General features: G+C 34.4%; 1 protein-coding gene across 2 annotated transcripts; it reads right to left on the reverse strand.

Moving 5' to 3' along the window:
* Positions 1-700: 700 nt before the first annotated feature.
* On the reverse strand, positions 701-18,380 carry LOC105193064 (odorant receptor 30a). 2 transcript variants are annotated; one of them, XM_039459311.1, is made up of 5 exons: positions 17,466-18,380; positions 17,279-17,369; positions 9,704-9,803; positions 1,349-1,450; positions 701-1,282 (listed from the first exon to the last, which is right to left on the reverse strand). In XM_039459311.1, exons 1-5 carry the CDS (start codon positions 17,668-17,670, stop codon positions 1,040-1,042), a joined length of 741 nt encoding a protein of 246 aa, XP_039315245.1. In that variant the 5' UTR covers positions 17,671-18,380; the 3' UTR covers positions 701-1,039. The 2 variants fall into 2 exon arrangements, with proteins under 2 accessions (XP_039315245.1, XP_039315244.1); XM_039459310.1 differs by having other exon boundaries at positions 17,279-18,380.
* Positions 18,381-19,592: the final 1,212 nt, after the last annotated feature.

Raw genomic sequence — 19,592 nt, forward strand, 5'->3', positions numbered from 1 at the left:
AGATGACGGGGAGGCAGAGGAGAATAATACGGCGGTTTAAGCTGTCGGGACCGTACGAGTCGGAGGAGCTGGCTTTGATGGCCTTGAGTAGGGTTTCAGGAAAGACGTGGGGAAAGTAAAAGGTAGCAGGATCGGAGACAGAGGAGGCATGACAGAGGAAGGAGGCGGGTGGAGAAGGAGGCAAAGGGGAAAGAGATGAATGAGAGAGATGAGCAGTAGTGAAGAAAGAGTTGAGGTCTCCAAGAGGGAGATTGAGGTGGAGGTTAGAGGAGCGATTCTTAGCGAGGCCAAGCGAGCGCAGCTCCGACCACAGTCTTGCTGGGCACAGTTTAGGGTCCAGTCTTTTGCGCAAGTAGTTATTTTTTGCCTCGACCAGGCGCGATTTTGCCAAGTTTCGGAGAGACCGAAACCTCTCCCGCCGATCGGGGGAGGGGTGAAGGAGGAAGGATCTTCTGGAGAGAAAGAGAGAGAGAGAGAGAGAGAAACTGACTGACTGACTGACTTAGCGTTTATTATTATTCTAGGGCGTAGCCTTCTAAGATCAAAATACAGCAAATAAGTACAAGGATAGAGTACAATGTAAATAACACAAATAAACAAAAAGAAAAGAAAATAACAGAAATAAGATGACAAATATACTTAAGATAAAGTTAAACTTAAAATAAAGAAATAAAATAAAAATAGAGAGAGAGAGAGAGAGAGAGAGAGAGAGAGAGAGAGAGAGAGCGAGTGAGCGAGTAAGCAAGCGTGAACATGAGCGTGAGCGTGTGCGTGTGCGTATGCGTGTGCATGTGCGTGTGTGTGTGGTATATGTAAATGTGTATCAGAACATCGTTTGTCATTAGAGAGCAATCAGTTAATTGCCACTAGTACCCGACGTAAGCGCCCGCGTCGGGTGATGAGTACGCCGCCCCTGCCTACCATCCGTATGCAACCTGTCATTCGCCAACTATTTTTGCTTCTAGTTTAAAAACTAGGCATTGCTCACAATTTTGGCAAAGGAAAAATCGTCTCAGAAATGACTCAGTTATACAACACTTTAAGGACAAATGGTTGTTCTGAATCTCCCTGTGTATATGTATATGAATATGCATACATATTTAAAAAAATGCATTATCCTTACCCCTATGTAGTAACGCAACGTCAAAGCTGGAATCATACCAGTAATGCTGATAACTTCAGGTTTCTGCGCTCTGAAAAGAATTTGAATGATTTTTTTTTGCATGCTCACGCTTCCTTTAAACCATTGTGACTCATACGCTCCCAAACAAATTCTGTTACTCTATGAAAAGAAATAACATGTTATTGAATAATTCATATCGAAAATTATTAAATAAGAATATGTTACCATATGCATTAATTTATCAGCTGACAAAGAACACGCAAAAAGTACCATACTAGCGGTGAATACTATGGCGGCATATTGCAGTTTGACCATTAGAGGCTGATCCTATTTATAAAAATATAAATTTTTTGTTAGAATTTAATATTAAAAAAAACCGTTAACCATTCATATTTCCTGTTATTTCTCTATTTTTAAGTCACAGGGAAATGTAACTAAATATTTCTTAGGAAAAGGGTAGGCAAGTAGGAGTCAACGCGATAAACTGTACGCATCTAAATTGATTGATTTTTAAGGGGGCAGAACCCTTTGGAGGCTCAAAAAAATTGATTTTTTTAAAATTGCATTTTATGAAAGCACATACTTTTAAGAATCAACTCCTACATTTTTATCAAAAATTTTGAAAAATTACGGAAGTTATAACATTTTTTTTCGAAGCGGAAAAATTTTTTACATGTATTAGTAATAATAGTATTTTTTTTATATTTTATTTCATTATTTTCCGATGTAATAAATACACTTTACTTCAAAATGTCTAATTAACAGTGCTTCTATCCAGAAATTACATAAGACTAATTTGTAGAATAATTTCTCTACTTTTCTAAAACATAAATAACTTAAGGGAACAGGACTCTTTGGAGGGTTAAAAAAAGCCTATTTTTATGAATTGTTTTACAAAAACTATGAAACGATCCCGCTTTGCGCACGGGCGGTGATAACGGCAACGAAAGCACAAGAAATCACAAGGAGGAGAATTAATTGCGTACTCGGTTTCTTTTTAGGTGGAAAAGAATATCTATAAATTTATTGTAAAAATAATAATGAAGAAAAGTACAGAAAGTAATGAACGATATGCAAAAGTTCCGTAAAATGACGAAAAAGAATAATACAATGAAAGAGCGAAATAAAAGTAAAGACTACGCAACGTATCAAAAGACAAACAAACGGGAAACGGACGGGAATTTGCGGAACTATTTACAACGGCCGGGGATTTAAATCCGGCGACTATTTACAAGAAGCAGGTGCGTAGGGCATGGTCTCCAGCAGCGTCGTGCGCGCGTACCGAAACGCGCGTTATTTGGCGCTCAGCTGTAAGGCTATAAATAGCCTCACGCTGTTTACGATGCCTCGCGTTTACTGGCCAGACGATCGCGCGGGCATGACGATACCGCGGGATCAGCTAATTGCGTGAACGGCGCGACGCGTGGCGGCTAATACCGCCGCTAGATTTCAGCGGATGACAACGTCCACGCCAAGAGCATTTGATAGAGGCGCGGAATCGCTGCACCCCTGGTTGTAGAGCGTTGCCGGTAGCAGGAACTGGAGTTTGCTAGATGCCGAGCAGGCAAGATTGCTTGCCGGAGCCCAAAGCGCTTGAGCCCACGATACTCGGTGGAAAGCGGGATCGGAGCGGTCACTGGCGAAAATTATTTTGCGGAAGCCAAGGCACTTGACTCCCGGACGGGATCTAGGTGGCTTCTTCGAGTCGAACGGCTCAGGAAAAAGAGAGCCACAAGATGCGTGCTCTCGTGGCTTATATACCCGATTTCGGTGGTAAGGGGATGCTCGGGAACGGTTGGAGACGAAGTCAGCATCCCCGCCATTCTAGATCGGGCACGGAGAAGCGGCCTGCTCTCGAACGTTTGAGATCGGCGACGACTGCGCGTGCGCGCCGAGATCACCGTTACGCGGATGCCTCGTTTGAACGCGCGCGAACGTGAAAGGAATTTATCGGCGCGTTGCGCCTTTCACTGCTGTCCTACGGATGATCGGCCGGACAGCATGGGACGCTGGACGGTTCAGGGGGTGGCGACAGGACGGTTTGTTACAATTACTCGTATATGAGCAATTGATTTGAAATTTTGTACATATATTTATCTATATTTTATTGTTAACTAGGATTTTTTCCAAGTAAAAATAATAAAAATTCTAATAAGTATATTATTGTTTGCGCGACGTGCCCGAGCGCGCATCGCCTTATAGTGACCATAAAATCTTGATATAGTTATCTTAGATAACAAATAGAAAAAGATTCTTAATCCACAGATGTTTGGTTATCGTCGGCACCAGAATTATTAAAATCGAACTATTTTTAAAATAATTATTGTGTATGTAAAAATAAATTTTAAAAAATTACTCAATATTTTGAAAGTTTAACGTAAAAAAAATAAACCCAGTAATATAATTTAATTTTGCTAGTTCCAACGATAGAGAGAATTGTTTCGAATATAAAAGTAAAAGGCAAATTCAGTCAGTTCATTAGTTTGTCTGAAATCATGGTCACTAGTTTGAAAAACATAGTTTGTAGATTAAGAATTTTGTTGGATTTCTTATTTCAGATAACTGAGTGTCGAGATTTTATGGTCACTATGAGACGTTGCGCACTAGGACACGTCGCGCGAACAATATTATAATTATTATAATTTTCATTATTTTAACTTGGAAAAATTACTGATCAACAACAAAATATAGATAAATATGTGTGTAAAATTTCAAATCAATCGCTTATATAGTTTCCGTAAGCAAAATTCATAAAAATAGGCTTTTTTTGATCCTCCAAAGGTTCCTCCCCCTTAACTTGTAATAATCTTTAATTAACATCTTGAGATTTACACAATTATTTCGCAAGTACAGACATTTTAGCTTAATTTTAAGCCATTTTTAGTCAATGAAGTAATGTAACAATTCAACGGTTGATAACAACAATAGATGAAAAAATATATCACCTTTGTTCAAAGGCGAAAGTGCAGCATATTTATGTTTGTACATTGTGCTGTTTTTTGGATTATCGTCAATTTTAGAGTATTTGTAAATTAGCTCTAGATATAGGGTAAAGTCATCGATATTTACACCGCGCTGGGACGTACGCCGCAGCAATCAGCAGAAATAAAAGGAATAAAGATAGTTTGCTCACAATCACTTTGTTATGTGCCTTTATGCTATATTAGTATTGTGTTGTAATTACAGTTTTTTTATTGTTATTAGGAGTATAAATAAATTTCGGCCGTTTTTTATCAAAAATTTATTGTGAAAGAACGGTACCTAATGTTTTATTCGAAGTATTGTCCATCGCTAGCCACTACTTTTTCTCATCTTTCTGGCAGCATACGGATACAGCGTCGGAAGAATGCTTCATCTTTTGAAGCTATCCACAAATCGACCCAATTTTTTGTATCTTCATATGATGTGAAGTGTTGCTCAGACAGGCCATGCGCCATCGATCGAAACAGGTAGTAATCAGAAGGAGCAATGTCTGGTGAATACGGCGGGTGGTGTAAAACTTCCCAATTGAGTGTTTCCATGTAGGTTTTGACTGGCGCCACAACATGTGGACGAGCATTATCATGCAGAAGAATAACTTTGTCGTGTCTGGAGTAGTAGTGGTCACGTTTTTCCTTGAGTACTCTGCTCAATCTCATCAATTGTGTTCGGTGGAGAGCCCCAGTAATGGTTTCATTCGGTTTGAGCAACTCATAATACACGACACCAAGCTAATCCCACCAAATACACAACATGAGCTTTTTTCCATGAATGTTCGGCTTGGCTGTCGATGTTGAAGCATGGCCAGGTGGTCCCCATGATTTCTTCTTCTTTGGGTTATCCTAGTGGATCCATTTTTCATCACCAGTGACTATACGATGCAAAAAACCCTTTTGTTTATGCCTGGCAAGCAGCATTTCACATGTGAAAAATCGGCGTTCAACGTTTCTCGGCTTCAGTTCATACGGAAGCCAGTTTCCTTGTTTTTGAATCATTCCCAATGATTTTAAGCGACATGAAATTGCTGGTTGAGTCACTTCTAATGTAAGTGTAAGTGCTTCTTGCGTTTGGCACGAATCTTCATCTAATAATGTTTCCAATTCCGTGTCTTCGTACACTTTTGGCCTTTTGCTACGTTCTTTGTCTTCGACGTCAAATTCACCGTTCTTAAACTTGTAAAACCACTCACGGCAACTTCTCTCACTTAAGGCAGCCTCACCATATGCTTCTACAAGCAATCGATGCGCCTCGGCTGCAGATTTCTTCAAATTAAAGAAGTAAATCAAAAGCTCCCGCAAATGACGCTTATTCGGCTCAAAACTCGACATTTTCGCACGAAAAAAGATATATGATGCTGATACAAAATTGCTAATATTTTAAGGTTATGTTGTTGCCAGATGTCCAACCTTACTATATAACCTTTTACAACAGACAATTTCAACCATAACATACTAGTGGCGTCATTTTTTGTGAAACGGCGGAAACTTATTTATACTCCTAATAATATTAACAAAAATATCATGAATTGAGTTGATTTTTTTCATGTAGAAGTAGCGCGATCGTGTATTACCATCTACGGAAAATGATTACTGTAGAAAATATAAAAGGTATAATATTATTTCATGATATGTAAATGTAGAGCGATAGTAATAGAATACAAGCAAGATGCATAACTCTTGTATTCTTTATTTAGTTTTATATCTTGTATATCCCACTTGTTTAGGATATACGTCATTTTCAGCAAATGGGATTTATGCCGTAATACAGACGCTGCGTGATTGGAAAGCAGCATTTGCCCCTATGTTGAAAACCTAATGTGCACATATCTGCATTCTGTTGATGTCTGTGCATATTAATTTCTTCAATATTGCATTATTATTACTTTGTATATATATTTACTGTTCTTATTCTTTAACAAACTTTGTTGGGTGTACAAGTATGACTTTACGGATTATTTGATTAAAAAAACGCATTGATTTGAAACATAAAAATAATTGTTACTTTATTCAAAGTATGCTCTATCGGAAGCTAGAACCTTGGCCCATCTTTCAGGCAATAACTTGATTCCACGCTGATGGAAGTTTGATTGTTTTAAAGTGAACCAGTTATCAAGCCAATTTTTAATTTTTTCATAAAAACTAAATCCCTCTCTAGAAAAGGCCGACGTCATTGACCAGAAAAAATGATAATCTGAGGGAACAATGTCCGGTGAATACGGCAGATGAGGCAAAATCTCCCAAATCACTCCTTCTAGATAATTCTTGACGGATCCATGTGGTCTAGCGTTGTCATGCTATAAAATTATCTTGTCATGTCTATTCTCCCATTCCGGTCTTTTTTCCTTTAGAGCTCGGTTCAAACGTATTAATTGTAGTCGGTACCGTTCACCAGTGATAGTTTCAGATGGTTGCAATAACTCATAATACACATACTACGCCCCTCACATCCCAGATACACAACATAACCTTGCTGCCATAAATGTCTCGCTTTAGCATTGATGGACCTGATTCACCGGGCTTAACCCATGCTGGTTTGCGTTTAGGATTGTTATAGTAGATCCATTTTTCATTGCTAGTAATAATTCTATGTAAAAAAACACTTTCTTTTTTATCGTTCCAGCAACAATTCACATATGGTTTTTCTTTTTTCAATGTCTCTTTCCTTTAATTGGTGTGGCACCCAACTTCCTTGCTATTCCCAATGCATGCAGACGTAAGGAAATGCATTGTTGGGTAACATTTAATGCTGTTGCCAATTCTTTTTCTATTTGACATGCATTTTCGTCAAGTAAGGCTTCCAATTGTGCATCTTCAAATTTTTTAGGTGGCTTTCCATGCTCTTCATCATCCAAATCAAAGTCATTGCTTCTGAATCGTTTAAACCATTTCTCACACATGCTTACTGATGGAGCATGTTCTTTGTAAGCTTCCACAAGCAAACGATGACTTTCAGTTGCACTTTTCTTTACAAAAAAATAATGAAGTGCCAACTTCAACATAACATTAGTAGTAGGACTGTCGTCATCTATTGAAAATTCGTAAAGTCATACTTGTATACCATACATTCTGTAAGCCATTATTATGTCATTTTATATTTGTAAATGTTATTTATAAATTATCGATGCGCCGAATATCTTATATATGAGTAATTGTAAATTCCACCACTTTTTTTATATGACAAAAATGCAACGGTTTTGTTAAGTTTCTTTTTCAAGTATAAGAAAAAATTAATATAATAGTAAACAGTATGAAGTTTTCATTGGTATAATTTATTTTCCTTAAACATAGTAAATAATACTTGATAAATTAAATTTTTGATAGCTAAGACGTATGTATATTAATTTTATTTTAAGTTCTGCTGAAGCGGTTTTAATGCATGAGCCTTAATTGACTCTGGATAAGCTTTACTTAATAAAGCTGGATAAATTACTTTAATAGTGCTACCTCAGGTTTTCTACATGTTTAACCGTGGATTTCTATATAGTGTTAATACCGCAAACATCATATTCAATTCACAGTAACATAATTTTGTTAGCGCGTAAGTGCGAAACCTCGAGCGCGCGCAGACCGACTCGAGCCGCCGTTGCGGTTACTTGCTCCTGACTGTGCTTCGGAAATAAAGTTCGCATATCAATACTACACTTTTGGTTATTGTCACGAACCCAAGAACTTTCTAATACATTACAACTGGCGATGAGGATTTATGTAATACGCTTGGCACGTAATAAGTATTCGTTACTTAAAGAATTTAGGAAAGTAGATGATTTTTGGGATGTCACATCATTCGGATGTGTGTGTGGATGTGTATTCTGTGTGAATAATAATTTATTTTGGAGAAAAAGAAAACCGCGGAGGCGTTACCCGAATGGTAGTCCGGTAACACTCATCTTGACTGTAACTGGGAAAAGATTTCGAGAAGAGTGATAACCAAAGAATGTCGCTGCCTGAGTGGTAACTCAGTGAGAGACATGGTTTCGACAATTTAAAAGTGGTAATTTCAATGTAAGAGACAATGAGCGCTCTGGTAGACTACAAAAATGCGAAGACGAGCAATTACAGGAATTATTGGATGATGACCCAACTCAAACTCAACGGCAATTAGCACAAGCATTACATGTATCACAAGAAACAATTAGCAGATGTTTACAAGCAATGGGAAAGATCAATAAACTCGATAAATGGGTCCCACATAATTTGAATAAACGTCAAATGGAAAATCGCAAAGTGAAATGCTGCTTCAACGCCACGAAAGGAAATCATTTTTGTATCGAATTGTGACGGGTGACGACAAATGAATTTATTTTGAAAACCCGAAGCGGAAAAAATCGTGGTTTTCACCTGGCAAGCCGGTCCATCAACACCAAGGCCAAATCGCTTCGGCAAGAAGACCATGCTCTGTGTCTGGTGGGACCAGAGCGGTATTGTGTATTATGAACTCTTGAAGCCCGGCGAAACCGTTAATACACAACGCTATTGCCAACAAATGATTAATTTAAACCACGCATTAATCGAAAGACGACCGGAATGGACCAGAAGACATGGCAAAGTAATTTTGTTACACGACAATGCGCCGTCTCACACAGCAAAACCAGTGAAAGACACCTTAAAATCTCTTGGATGGGACATCCTTCCGCACCCACCGTACTCCCCAGACCTGGCGTCATCTGACTATCACCTCTTCGCATCAATGGAGCACGCGCTCGCAGAGCAGCACTTCAGCAATTTCGAGGAAGTTCGAAAATGGCTCGACAAATGGTTTGCCGCAAAAGACAAGCAGTTTTTCTGGCATCGTATTCATAAATTACCTGAAAGATGGACGAAAAGTGTAGAAGCCGATGGCCAATATTTTGAATTAAAAAAAATTAATTTCCCTTGAAAATTACGTGTTTTTTTTTACCAAAAAACCGGAAAAATCTTATGTATACACCTGGTATAATATATCAATTTTGATTCTGGAAAGTTAACTATATTAAAGTAATTTTTATGCTGTATACGGATGGTGCGGAAAAAGATGGAAATTTTTGTACGTCAGACGTAATACTTTCTTTCTTCCCAGTTTAAATCGTTCTCTATAAGTAAATTGTCTCCTTTCAATTTAAAGTTATTTTTCATTATCTCCATTTTAACATCTTCGTTCTCTAGCTTCATTAATATTACTGTATCTACTCTCTTTATAATTTATCACTCTACCTTCCACTTCTACTTTTTCTTTTATTGGGGTAGTTACCCATTTCTTGCATCCTTTTTTGTCCCTCTCTAATTCCTTCGATATTCTTATATATACATTGTTGATTGTGCATTGCTCCAATATCAGTATATTCGAAAAATTAAAGGTAAATATACAGCAAGTTTCCAACATTTATAAATAATTATAGATTTGCGCGGTTTTGCTTACAATCAGACTACTGGCTAAGTACCAAAAGGATGTAAAAAATTAATAAAGGTATAATTTTTATAGTTGATTAAAATATCAACAAGACATTTTGATCAATTATATTAAAATAAAGTTGATCAAAATATGTATTGTACATTTTAGTAAAAAAATGATTATACAAATTTATGATTATTTTATAATCAATAAAATGATTTATGTTCTACTTACAGTTATTATATATAAACTTCCAAAAATAACTGACATAGCTGTCGTCATTATCGTAGTGAAAATCATAGGTGTTATCACACTAATCACTTCTTTCGTATATCTGAAATAATTTCATCAATAATTAATTTTTCAAATTATAAATCAATATATGTAATTTTTGGTAAATAATTTTGGTTAATAATTTTTCGTAAATATATTAAAAAAGGAGAGAGACTTCAGTCAAATTACTTTGATCTCTGACACATGTTGACATATATTTAATATTAAAATCAAACAATCGAATACAGACTCTGACTATCAAATTAAAATAACTAAAATGTTAACATTAAGATTAAGTAATAAAAGCTAGTACAAGATATTATTCATGCAAATAGACAAAAATAGAGAAAAGACAGCGGTCGTAGAATATATCTGGGATGCTAAAATATCATAATATCTCAGCTGGTTGAAGTTTGGAACGTTCCTAGAACGATTTTTTAAAAATAATTTGTTGTTGTTCTCTTGACACAGAGAGAAGGCTATGAACTCTAGAAAGAATGTAGAAAAGAAGCGGGCTCGATACAGTTTGCGGAAGACACCCTTACGAGCCAAAAACCACCCTCAAACACACTTAAAAAATTCTAGACACCGCAAAAATGAATTGTTGCTTTTCTCCTTTCTCTGAGAGAAGGTTATGAGCCCTAGAAAGAATGTAGAACAGAAGCCGGCTTGATACAGGTTGCGGAAGACACCCTTACGAGCCAAAAACCACACTCAAACACACGTTTTTCTCCTTTCTCTAAAAGAAGGTTGTGAGTCCTAGAAAGAATGTAGAAAAGAAGCGCATTTGATACAGGTTGCGGAAGACTCCCTTACAGGTCAAATATCACTTCCAAACACACTTAAATATTCTAAGCATTGTAAAAAGGAATTGTCTCTTTTCTCTTTTACTCAAAGACAATTTTGGAGATCTTAAAGTATAAAGAAGGAAAACAAATTCAATGGTAGTTGCGGAAAATCAATTCTGGACATGGAATTTGTATCTTGTTATGTAGTAAAAATGTGAAAGTGTACATTTAATAGTCGTTAGCCAATAATATTAGAGATGTTTTAATAACTTGTGCATACATTAGTCAAGATATTTTTTAATTTTAAACAATTATTTTTTAGTAGAGATATTTGGCCGTTACTGAAACAACTTAAACAGGAATGCCTCCTATGGTTGTCGCCAGTGTTGGCAAAAACCTAGTTATTTTTATTTTAAACAAAAAACATTGTTTTTTTATTTAAAACAATTTGTTTTTGTTTTATTTATGTTTTTTAAATAACAAAAAAAACATTTTTAGACATAAAAAAACATGTTTTAAACAGGCAAAATAATTTGGTAGCTTTGTGCTATGCGAACGTTTGAATCTTTTGCCAGTCTAATTTCAAATGAATAAAATATTAAAATAATCAATTTTTTCTCTTCTTTAATTATAAACACAATTCTTAATTTAATAATATTATTAAATTTTTTAATAAACTATTTTAAATATTATTATTCTTTCTAAATAAATAATTTTTTTTTGTTAACTCCCTCTTATTTTAAAATATTTTTAATTATTCATTTAATAATTTTATTCTTTTATGTTTCGCGGCAGCGCGGCGGATGTCGTGGTGAGTAGAAAGTAGTGGGGGGGAGGGGGGTGCTAAGATAGTGCATCCTCCTCGCTTGGCGCTGGATCGAGGGAGAAAACATGAAATGAGGTGCTGTTATTGAGAAACTTTGGTATCCCCTGCTATACGCCTATATCAGCGCTATACGGGATAGCACCGTTGGTCAAGCGCTGTTTTAATTTTTAATTGCATAAAAAAAATTTACTCGAATACAAAGATTTGTAAAAAAAATAATGTATATAGAATTACGATTCTTAATAATAAATTAAAATTGTGTTATCACGGCAATATAGCTTCAATTTGTTTGGGACTGTTACTTTAGGTCGAGACATAATTTTAATTAATTAATGAAACTTGTAAATCTCTTTAAACAATTACTTTTTAAAATAATACATACTAAAAAATAATTTTAATTTGATAAATTTATAGAAATATTTACATTACCTGACAAGCCAGTTTACTTTGTAATTAGCGTAAAGCAATACTCCGAGAAAGAAGCCGAATGAATGTCTAATTCTGATTTTTAAATTTCTTATAGTTATTTAACGTAACGTCAAAAAATGAAGAATCTGTCACTTCTCAGAGTCTATTGTTTTATGCCAATTACAAAATAAACTAGCTTATCGTAGATAATGTTAACATTTCTATACATTAATCAAATTGAAATTATTTTCTAATACAGATTATTTTAAAAAGTAATTGTTTAAAGAGATTTACAAGTTTCATTAATTGATTAAAATTATGTCTCGACATAAAGTAACAGTCCCACAAATTGAAGTTATATTGCCGTGATGACACAATTTTAATTTATTATAATATTAAGAAAGCGACAATTTATTTGTATGGTGTCTAGAATTTTTTAAATGTGTTTGAGGGTGATTTTTGGCTTATAAAGATGTCTTCCGCAACCTGTATCGGGTCCATTTTTTTTCTACATTCTGTCTAGAGCTCATAACCTTTTCTCAGAGAAAGGAAAAAGGTGACAATTCATTTTTGCGGTGTCTAGAATTTTTTAAATGTGTTTGAGGATGCTTTTTGGCTCGTAAGGGTGTCTTCCGCAACCTGTATCGAGCCCGCCTCTGTTCTACATTCTTTCTAGGACTTATAACCTTCTCTCAGAGAAAGGAGAAAAGCGACAATTCATTTTTGCGGTGTCTAAAATTTTTTAAGTGTGTTTGAGGGTGGTTTTTGGCTTGTAAGGGTGTCTTCCGCAACCTGTATCGAGCCCGCTTCTGTTCTACATTCTTTTTAGGGCTTATAACCTTCTCTCAGAGAAAGGAGAAAAGCGACAATTCATTTTTGCGGTGTTTAAAATTTTTTAAGTGTGTTTGAAGGTGGTTTTTGGCTTGTAAGGGTGTCTTCCGCAAACTGGATCGAGCCCGCTTCTTTTCTACATTCTTTCTAGAGTTCATAGCCTTTTCTCAGAGAAAGGAAAACAGCGACAATTCATTTGTACGGTGTCTAGACTTTTTTAAGTGTGTTTGAGGGTGGTTTTTGGCTCGTAAGGGTGTTTTCCGCAACCTGTATCGTTTCCGCTTCTTTTCTACATTCTTTCTAAGCTTCATAGCCTTCTCTCTGTGTCAGGAGAACAGCGACAAATTATTTTTAAAAAATTGCTCGAGGAACGTTCCAAACTTCAACCAGCTTAGAAATTGTTGTAACTTTTAAACGGTTCAACTACAAACGACGGGAAAATCACTACAAACAACTACAAACGATTCTAAAAAAAGCCTGTCGAGCGGATTGGAGGTATCTCGAAAATTGACAAAGTTATGATATTTGTTTATATAAAAATTGTTGTAACTTTTAAACGGTTCAACTACAAACGACGGGAAAATCACTACAAACAACTACAAACAATTCTGAATCAGAATATATAAGTGTTTTTTCTCTATCTCAAAGTCGGATGACAATCATTTTTTTTTTAATTTTTTTTTTTAAATTTATGCAACTACAAACGAAAATTTTATTACTACAAACAACTACAAACGAAAAACTAACGTTTTCTTTATTGGAATCTTAATTTATTAAAAGTCGAGTGCCATGTTCACAAAGGTAGTATAAGGATCCCTCAGTTGAGGATTATTTGACCAGTAATCTTCATAAGAAGGAAGCTTTTTTATTTCCATTATGATATTAATTGCTATAAACGTTTTTATTTCAGGAACGATAGTAGGTTGGAACTGATCTCTTTTATTCTAAGTACAATATAGATTTGTTTGATCAACAATATGTTGGATTATATTCTCAGAAAAGAGATAAAGAAATATATTAACTGGTAATTTTACATTATTCGGCAAGTTAGATCCTTCAGGTTTTGTAAAGCCCGTATCATTTTGTGGCCTACCTATTATAATACTTCCCAAATTCTATCTAAGTTTGCTAAACGTCGACTATGGAGAACGTAATTGTAATCATCTTTATTGCAACTTGATTTGCCATCTATATATTTTCCATTATTTGGGTCCACATTATATTCTTGAATAGTCTCGTTTTTACCACTGTCACTCTCACATAGTTTCTTCATCCTCTGATTCACAATCACTTAGTATATCGACCAACTTTATATCGTTGTCCATTGTTTTCATAAATTAGGATCGATGTTATTTGTTACATTTAATTTTAAAAGTAGAGGACAATAAATTTCAGAATATATTTTGTAAATGTTTGCGTGTCTCAAAAGCGATTCGATTATTGCTCAAAATGAATCTATCGTTTCAAGCCGCGTCAGGAATACTTTTGCTACTTCAAAATGATCTGAAAAAAGGCGTAACTGCACGTCTTTATACAATTATATTTTACTGAGTCGCGTTTGAGAAGATCAGCAGCTGCGACGCGCTGCGGCAGCTGCAATACTAGGCAACTTGAAATAGTTGCCACTGAGCAATGATTTTTACAAACTCGGGTAATTTTAAAAACTACGTTTGCCATATTAATTTACCATATTATATCTGACATTTCAAATTTTGTATATTTGATATTGGATTTTTAATGTGTAACATCAGAAACATTTGAAGTTCAAGCAAATTCGATCGCTTTTGATAATTTTGTCTGCCGTATTGTATCAGCCATTTTTAAATGTAAAATTTTAATATTGGATTCGTAATCAGTGACCTCAAAAACCATTAAATAGCAAATTGCAAGCAAATCAGTTGATTTTGATAATTTTGTCCGCCATATTAAATCCGCCATTTTGAATTTTAAATTTTTGATATCGGATTCATAATCAGTGACCTCGATAACCCTTAAGTAGCAAATTTCAAGCAAATCCAGTTAATTTTGATAATTTTGTTTGCCATATTGGATCCGCCATTTTAAATTTTGAATTTTTGACATCGAATTCGTAATCCAGCAATACCAAACATGCTAAAGGAATACGTGAACAATTAATTTATTGATAAAATAACCTTAGACGGTAGGTGTAGCTCCCAGGGCTGCACTGTGACGCAAAGGGTTAAAGCAGAAATTGTATTGTTCGCAGCATGCGCGCAGGTCTCGCGCATACAGTAGAATCAGATGGAGCCGAGCACTCAGCGGTACTAACTTTCAAGCTTCATAATTTGGAAAGTATTTAAAGAAAATAAATTTTGTTGTAGTGTTTTGTAAAGCTCTTGACATCAGCTATTAGATTTTGGAATCAAAAATATTCCATTTTAAAAAATTCATTTGATCTTAACCTGACCTTGGCGACATCTCCCAAAATCAAACTGATATCAGCAAATAAATAGATCATTTTATGCCCTACAACTTTTATTTGAAACATTTTTTTCCGGAACTAAATGTTCTTTGTCCTTGTAAAGTAGCGTATTAAATTCCGCGTCTTTTTGCTGTCTTCCTCGTTTTAGCAAACGCGGCTCTTTCTTTCTTCACCCTGTTCTTCTACTGTTCGGTTGAGTTAACCGCTCTCGCGTAAAAGACAGTTTTTTTTAGCATTGATGTCACGAAAATTCTGAAGCTTACCGGTGCAATTTTTTTGTATGCGATCGGTTTGCGTCAAATAAGGGGCATCCCACATAAAAAAGATCCACCTAATTATATCTATCTTTAAAAATTTGAAAAAATTTTCAAAAATACTTCAATACATGTAGAATATCGTAGCATAAAGCAAATTTTGGAATTACAATGGGATACTCATGAAAATAAATATTTTTTAGAGTTATTTGTTAAAAATATATTATTTTAGCTATAAATGTTAAAAAAAATTTCTTTTTTTTTTAATTTAAACAATAGCCTTCAATATCTTTGGTGCAAGGCATACAATACTTATTTTTTTAAAGTAGTAGAGCGATATTTTAACCGTTGCTGTATCAATACAAATTGAGCAAGAATGCAAACAATACAAGCATGAAGACCTAGCTGCGACCATAGAAAACATTCTTGTTCAATTTGATCTTGTTCTTTTATCATTAACCTTATACAATATGTTCACTAATATGTTTTCATTATCAATAACTTTTAATAAGACTCTCGAAATTTAAACGAATAAAAAAATATAAAGCAAAGGCTAATAAGAGTCAGCACTGTTGTCAATGCGCACAAAACAGATTAAAAATTACAACTAATTTGTTTATTTTATACAAATGAAATATGAACGTTTTGTGCGCATTGACAACAGTGCTGACTCTCATGAGCCTTTGCTTTATATTTTTTTATTTGTTTAAATCTCGAGAGTCCTATTAAAGTTTATTGATAATAAAAATGTATTTACATATATATTTTTTAAATTCGTTTTCATTATTATTTTAAAAATTACAAACAGTTTAGTTTTAGGTGGACCCCTTTCACGTGGAATGCCCCATATTGCGTGCGATAATTTTGTGAATTGATTTATGCTGTTTAAAAGCGTGTATGGCGCCCAACTTCGTAGTTTCACGATTCTCAAATTTGTGTTAAACCGTCGATACAGCTGAGATATCTGTCGTTATCTTTTCTCTTTTTCTTTTCTTTTTTTGATCGCGCCGATTTGCGACGATGACGAAAAAACACTTGCGGACGCGCGCAGCGTAACAATAAAAGATTATATTAATACAAAAATTAGAAAAATCTATATTAACTGTAAAATCAATAGCAGATGATAAACCAATGTGCTGTATAACTACGAGTTTGAGCATCCCAATTCTACGCGACATTGCTGTTTTATCTTTGATCGGTTATAATTTAAAAAACTATACAAATATAAATAAGAAAGCCTTCTTCGGTCGTAGCTGGATCTTAGTACTTTTATGTATTCGTGTGATTTTATATACTTTCTTAGACTCAACCAAACTGCGCGCTGTCGGTCATATAACACAGTTATAATTGAATAAGAGTTAGTAATATCACTTTTATTAAATTAAAATTAATTTAATAATACTTGATGCTTACTAGCATCTATATTAACTCTTTTCCCCCTGAAAAAATTGTAAAAAAATTATTGCGAAAAATATCACTTCAGCCAGGATTCAAACTTGGGACCTCCCGAATCTTCGGTACGGGTGTCTTAGCCAACTCAACCACTGAGGCTGTGATGATATTTCTCGCAATAACCGACTATGAATTAGAATGCATGTGATGGCAGCGTGATTTCAAACTAAAAAGATATTTGACCGATACATGTAACATACAAATCTAAACAAGAAAGCCTTCTTTGGTCGTAGCTGGATCTTAGTGCTTTTATGTATTCGTGTGATTTTATATACTTTCTTAGGTTAAGTCTAAGAAAGTATAAAATCACACGAATACATAAAAGCACTAAGATCCAGCTACGACCGAAAAAGGCCTTCTTGTTTAGATTTGTATGTTACATGTATCGGTTGAATATCTTTCTACTTTAAAAAAGTATTTTAGACTTGATATTTTTATGTTGGGACTTTTGATTCTTTTTTATTTATAAAATAGGCTTTTAAAATATTGTATGATATTTGTAAGCCACCCTGTATATAATAATGTATCTCTTACCTTAATATTTCATTGTGAAATTTAATACACGTATTTAATTCATTTTCATTTATGACAGTACGGATGTTTTGGGTTAACAATTCTAATCTTGCTGCACAATAAAGTAAAAGAATCGCAATGTTGTAATCGATAGACATTGAAGCAGAAACTTGAAAGCCGGCTATTGATTGCTGTAAATAAATTATACTTTTTATTAAGGGATGCTCCACAGAAAATGGATATACTGCATTAGTAGGAAATTCGTCTGGAAGATATATTGGTCCGGAAACGACGACAACCACTGATATCCAAGCCCATAAAATATAACTGCCGTAAATAAACTTGTAATTGTCAACATAACGTTGCAATATTATATTTGCCTTTTCATTTGATTGTTTCACAAACATTTCCATTTCGTGATAAATGACCTAAAACAATTATTTTAAGATGCTTAATCAATGTGCAAATTATTATTTCGTCTTTATTAAATTTTAAAATATGTCTTAAATAACACAGAATACGAAAATTCTTTATAGCTCTCAAATATATTTTTTTGAGAATATTCTCGAAAAATCATCTATATTCTATTCACTGAGAGAAATTAAACTTTTCAGACAAAAACTCATCACCTCTAAAATAAACTAACCTTTGCCATAAGCAGAGTTAATCCGTACTTCAACATTTGACGCGCAACAATGAAAGTACAAACTGATTCTGCTAGTAGCGAAGGATACTTTACTTTTGAGCCTGACAGGAGTTTCCGAAGAAACGGTGTTCGCGAACTGTTCGGCGGAATGAGCTGCTGATTCCGTTCCGCGAGAAGGCGGGATGGTAGTGTGACAGAGAGCACAGCCCCGCAGTGTGGTTGAGAGGAAAGCAAGCACCAACACAAGCTCAAGAAGGATAGCGAGCGAGAGTGGATGCGAGTGGAATGATGGAGTGTGAGAAAACGCGAGAATGCAGGAGCGAGACCTGCGTGAAGTTAGCCCCCCGAAATTGAAAAAAAATAACTTTTTTTAGCTCATTCGATTGCACATCGTTTGCACATTTATGCACACCTCGATTTTTCGTTTGCACACTTTTAGTTTAAAAGTTATTAATAAAACAAATTTGGGGGGGCTAACTTCACAATAGCCCCCCAACTGCGAGCAAATTAGATTTCAATAGGCTTAATGGATAGATTTTCGTTTGCACATTTCGAATCAAGTTGATTTTTCGTTTGCACACTTTTAGTTCAAAAGTTATAAACAATTAAAGTTTTGAAAATAAAAATAACTTTTTTTAGTTCATTCGATTGCACATCGTTTGCACATTTATGCACACCTCGATTTTTCGTTTGCACACTTTTAGTTTAAAAGTTATTAATAAAACAAATTTGGGGGGGCTAACTTCACAATAGCCCCCCAACTGCGACTAAATTAGATTTCAATAGACTTAATGGATAGATTTTCGTTTGCACATTTCGAATCAAGTTGATTTTTCGTTTGCACATTTTTACTTCAAAAGTTATAAACAATTAAAGTTTCGAGAATAGAAATCTGCGGTACATGAGTTTAAAACGTGATATTGGGTTTAAAATAGTACTAGTCCATAGATTTTCGTTTGCACATTACGAATCAAGTCGATTTTTTGTTTGCACACCTTTATTTCAAAAGTTATCAACAATTAAATTTTCGAGAACGGTCAACATTGGTAGATAAGCTCAAAACATCGAGACTGAATTCAAAATGGCATTAATCGATAGATTTTCGTTTGCACATTACCAAACAAGTCGAATTTTTCATTTGCACACATTTATTTAAAAAGTTATTAATAATTAATTTTTTGATTTGTTTCGACCTGTCAAATTGCAATCATCAAAAACATTAATCAAACCAAGCGTCATAGCTTATATAAAATTAACTAAAAATTTTTAAAGATGTAAAACTAAAAATCTGTTGATTGTATTGATTGTAAACAAATTTTGTAAAAGTTAAAAGATTAATATAAAATAAACTTCCTACAAAAATCTTTTATTTTTTTTTTAATTAATTTATTTTCCAAAATTGTTAAACCTACTTAAAATTATTTCGTGAAAGCAAAAAACTTGCATAAAAAAAGCTTAATTATATTACCTTATTACTTATATAACGTTGATAAAGTCTCCCCTCACTCCGCAAAAATATATTTATTAATCATTTTAACTAAAGGTGTGCAAACTCACGAAGGCGACTCTTCTCAAAATTTAAATTGTTAATAACTTTAATTAAGCATAAAAAATTAACCGATTTAAGAAAGTGCAAATAAGTCTACTGGGTAATGCTATTGTAACCGCATTATCTGCGTTTCGAGCTTA

This window comes from Solenopsis invicta, unplaced genomic scaffold (assembly GCF_016802725.1).
Source record: "Solenopsis invicta isolate M01_SB unplaced genomic scaffold, UNIL_Sinv_3.0 scaffold_280, whole genome shotgun sequence".
NCBI lineage: Eukaryota > Metazoa > Arthropoda > Insecta > Hymenoptera > Formicidae > Solenopsis > Solenopsis invicta.

Coding starts and splice junctions, on each gene's coding strand:
- LOC105193064 (XM_039459310.1), bottom strand. CDS start 17,670: ATGGAAATGTTTGTGAAACAATCAAATGAAAAGGCAAATATAATATTG. Junction 9,804..17,278: donor TTTCACAATGAAATATTAAG/GTAAGAGATACA, acceptor AAATTATTTCAG/ATATACGAAAGAAGTGATTA. Junction 1,451..9,703: donor GAAGTTTATATATAATAACT/GTAAGTAGAACA, acceptor TTTTATAAATAG/GATCAGCCTCTAATGGTCAA.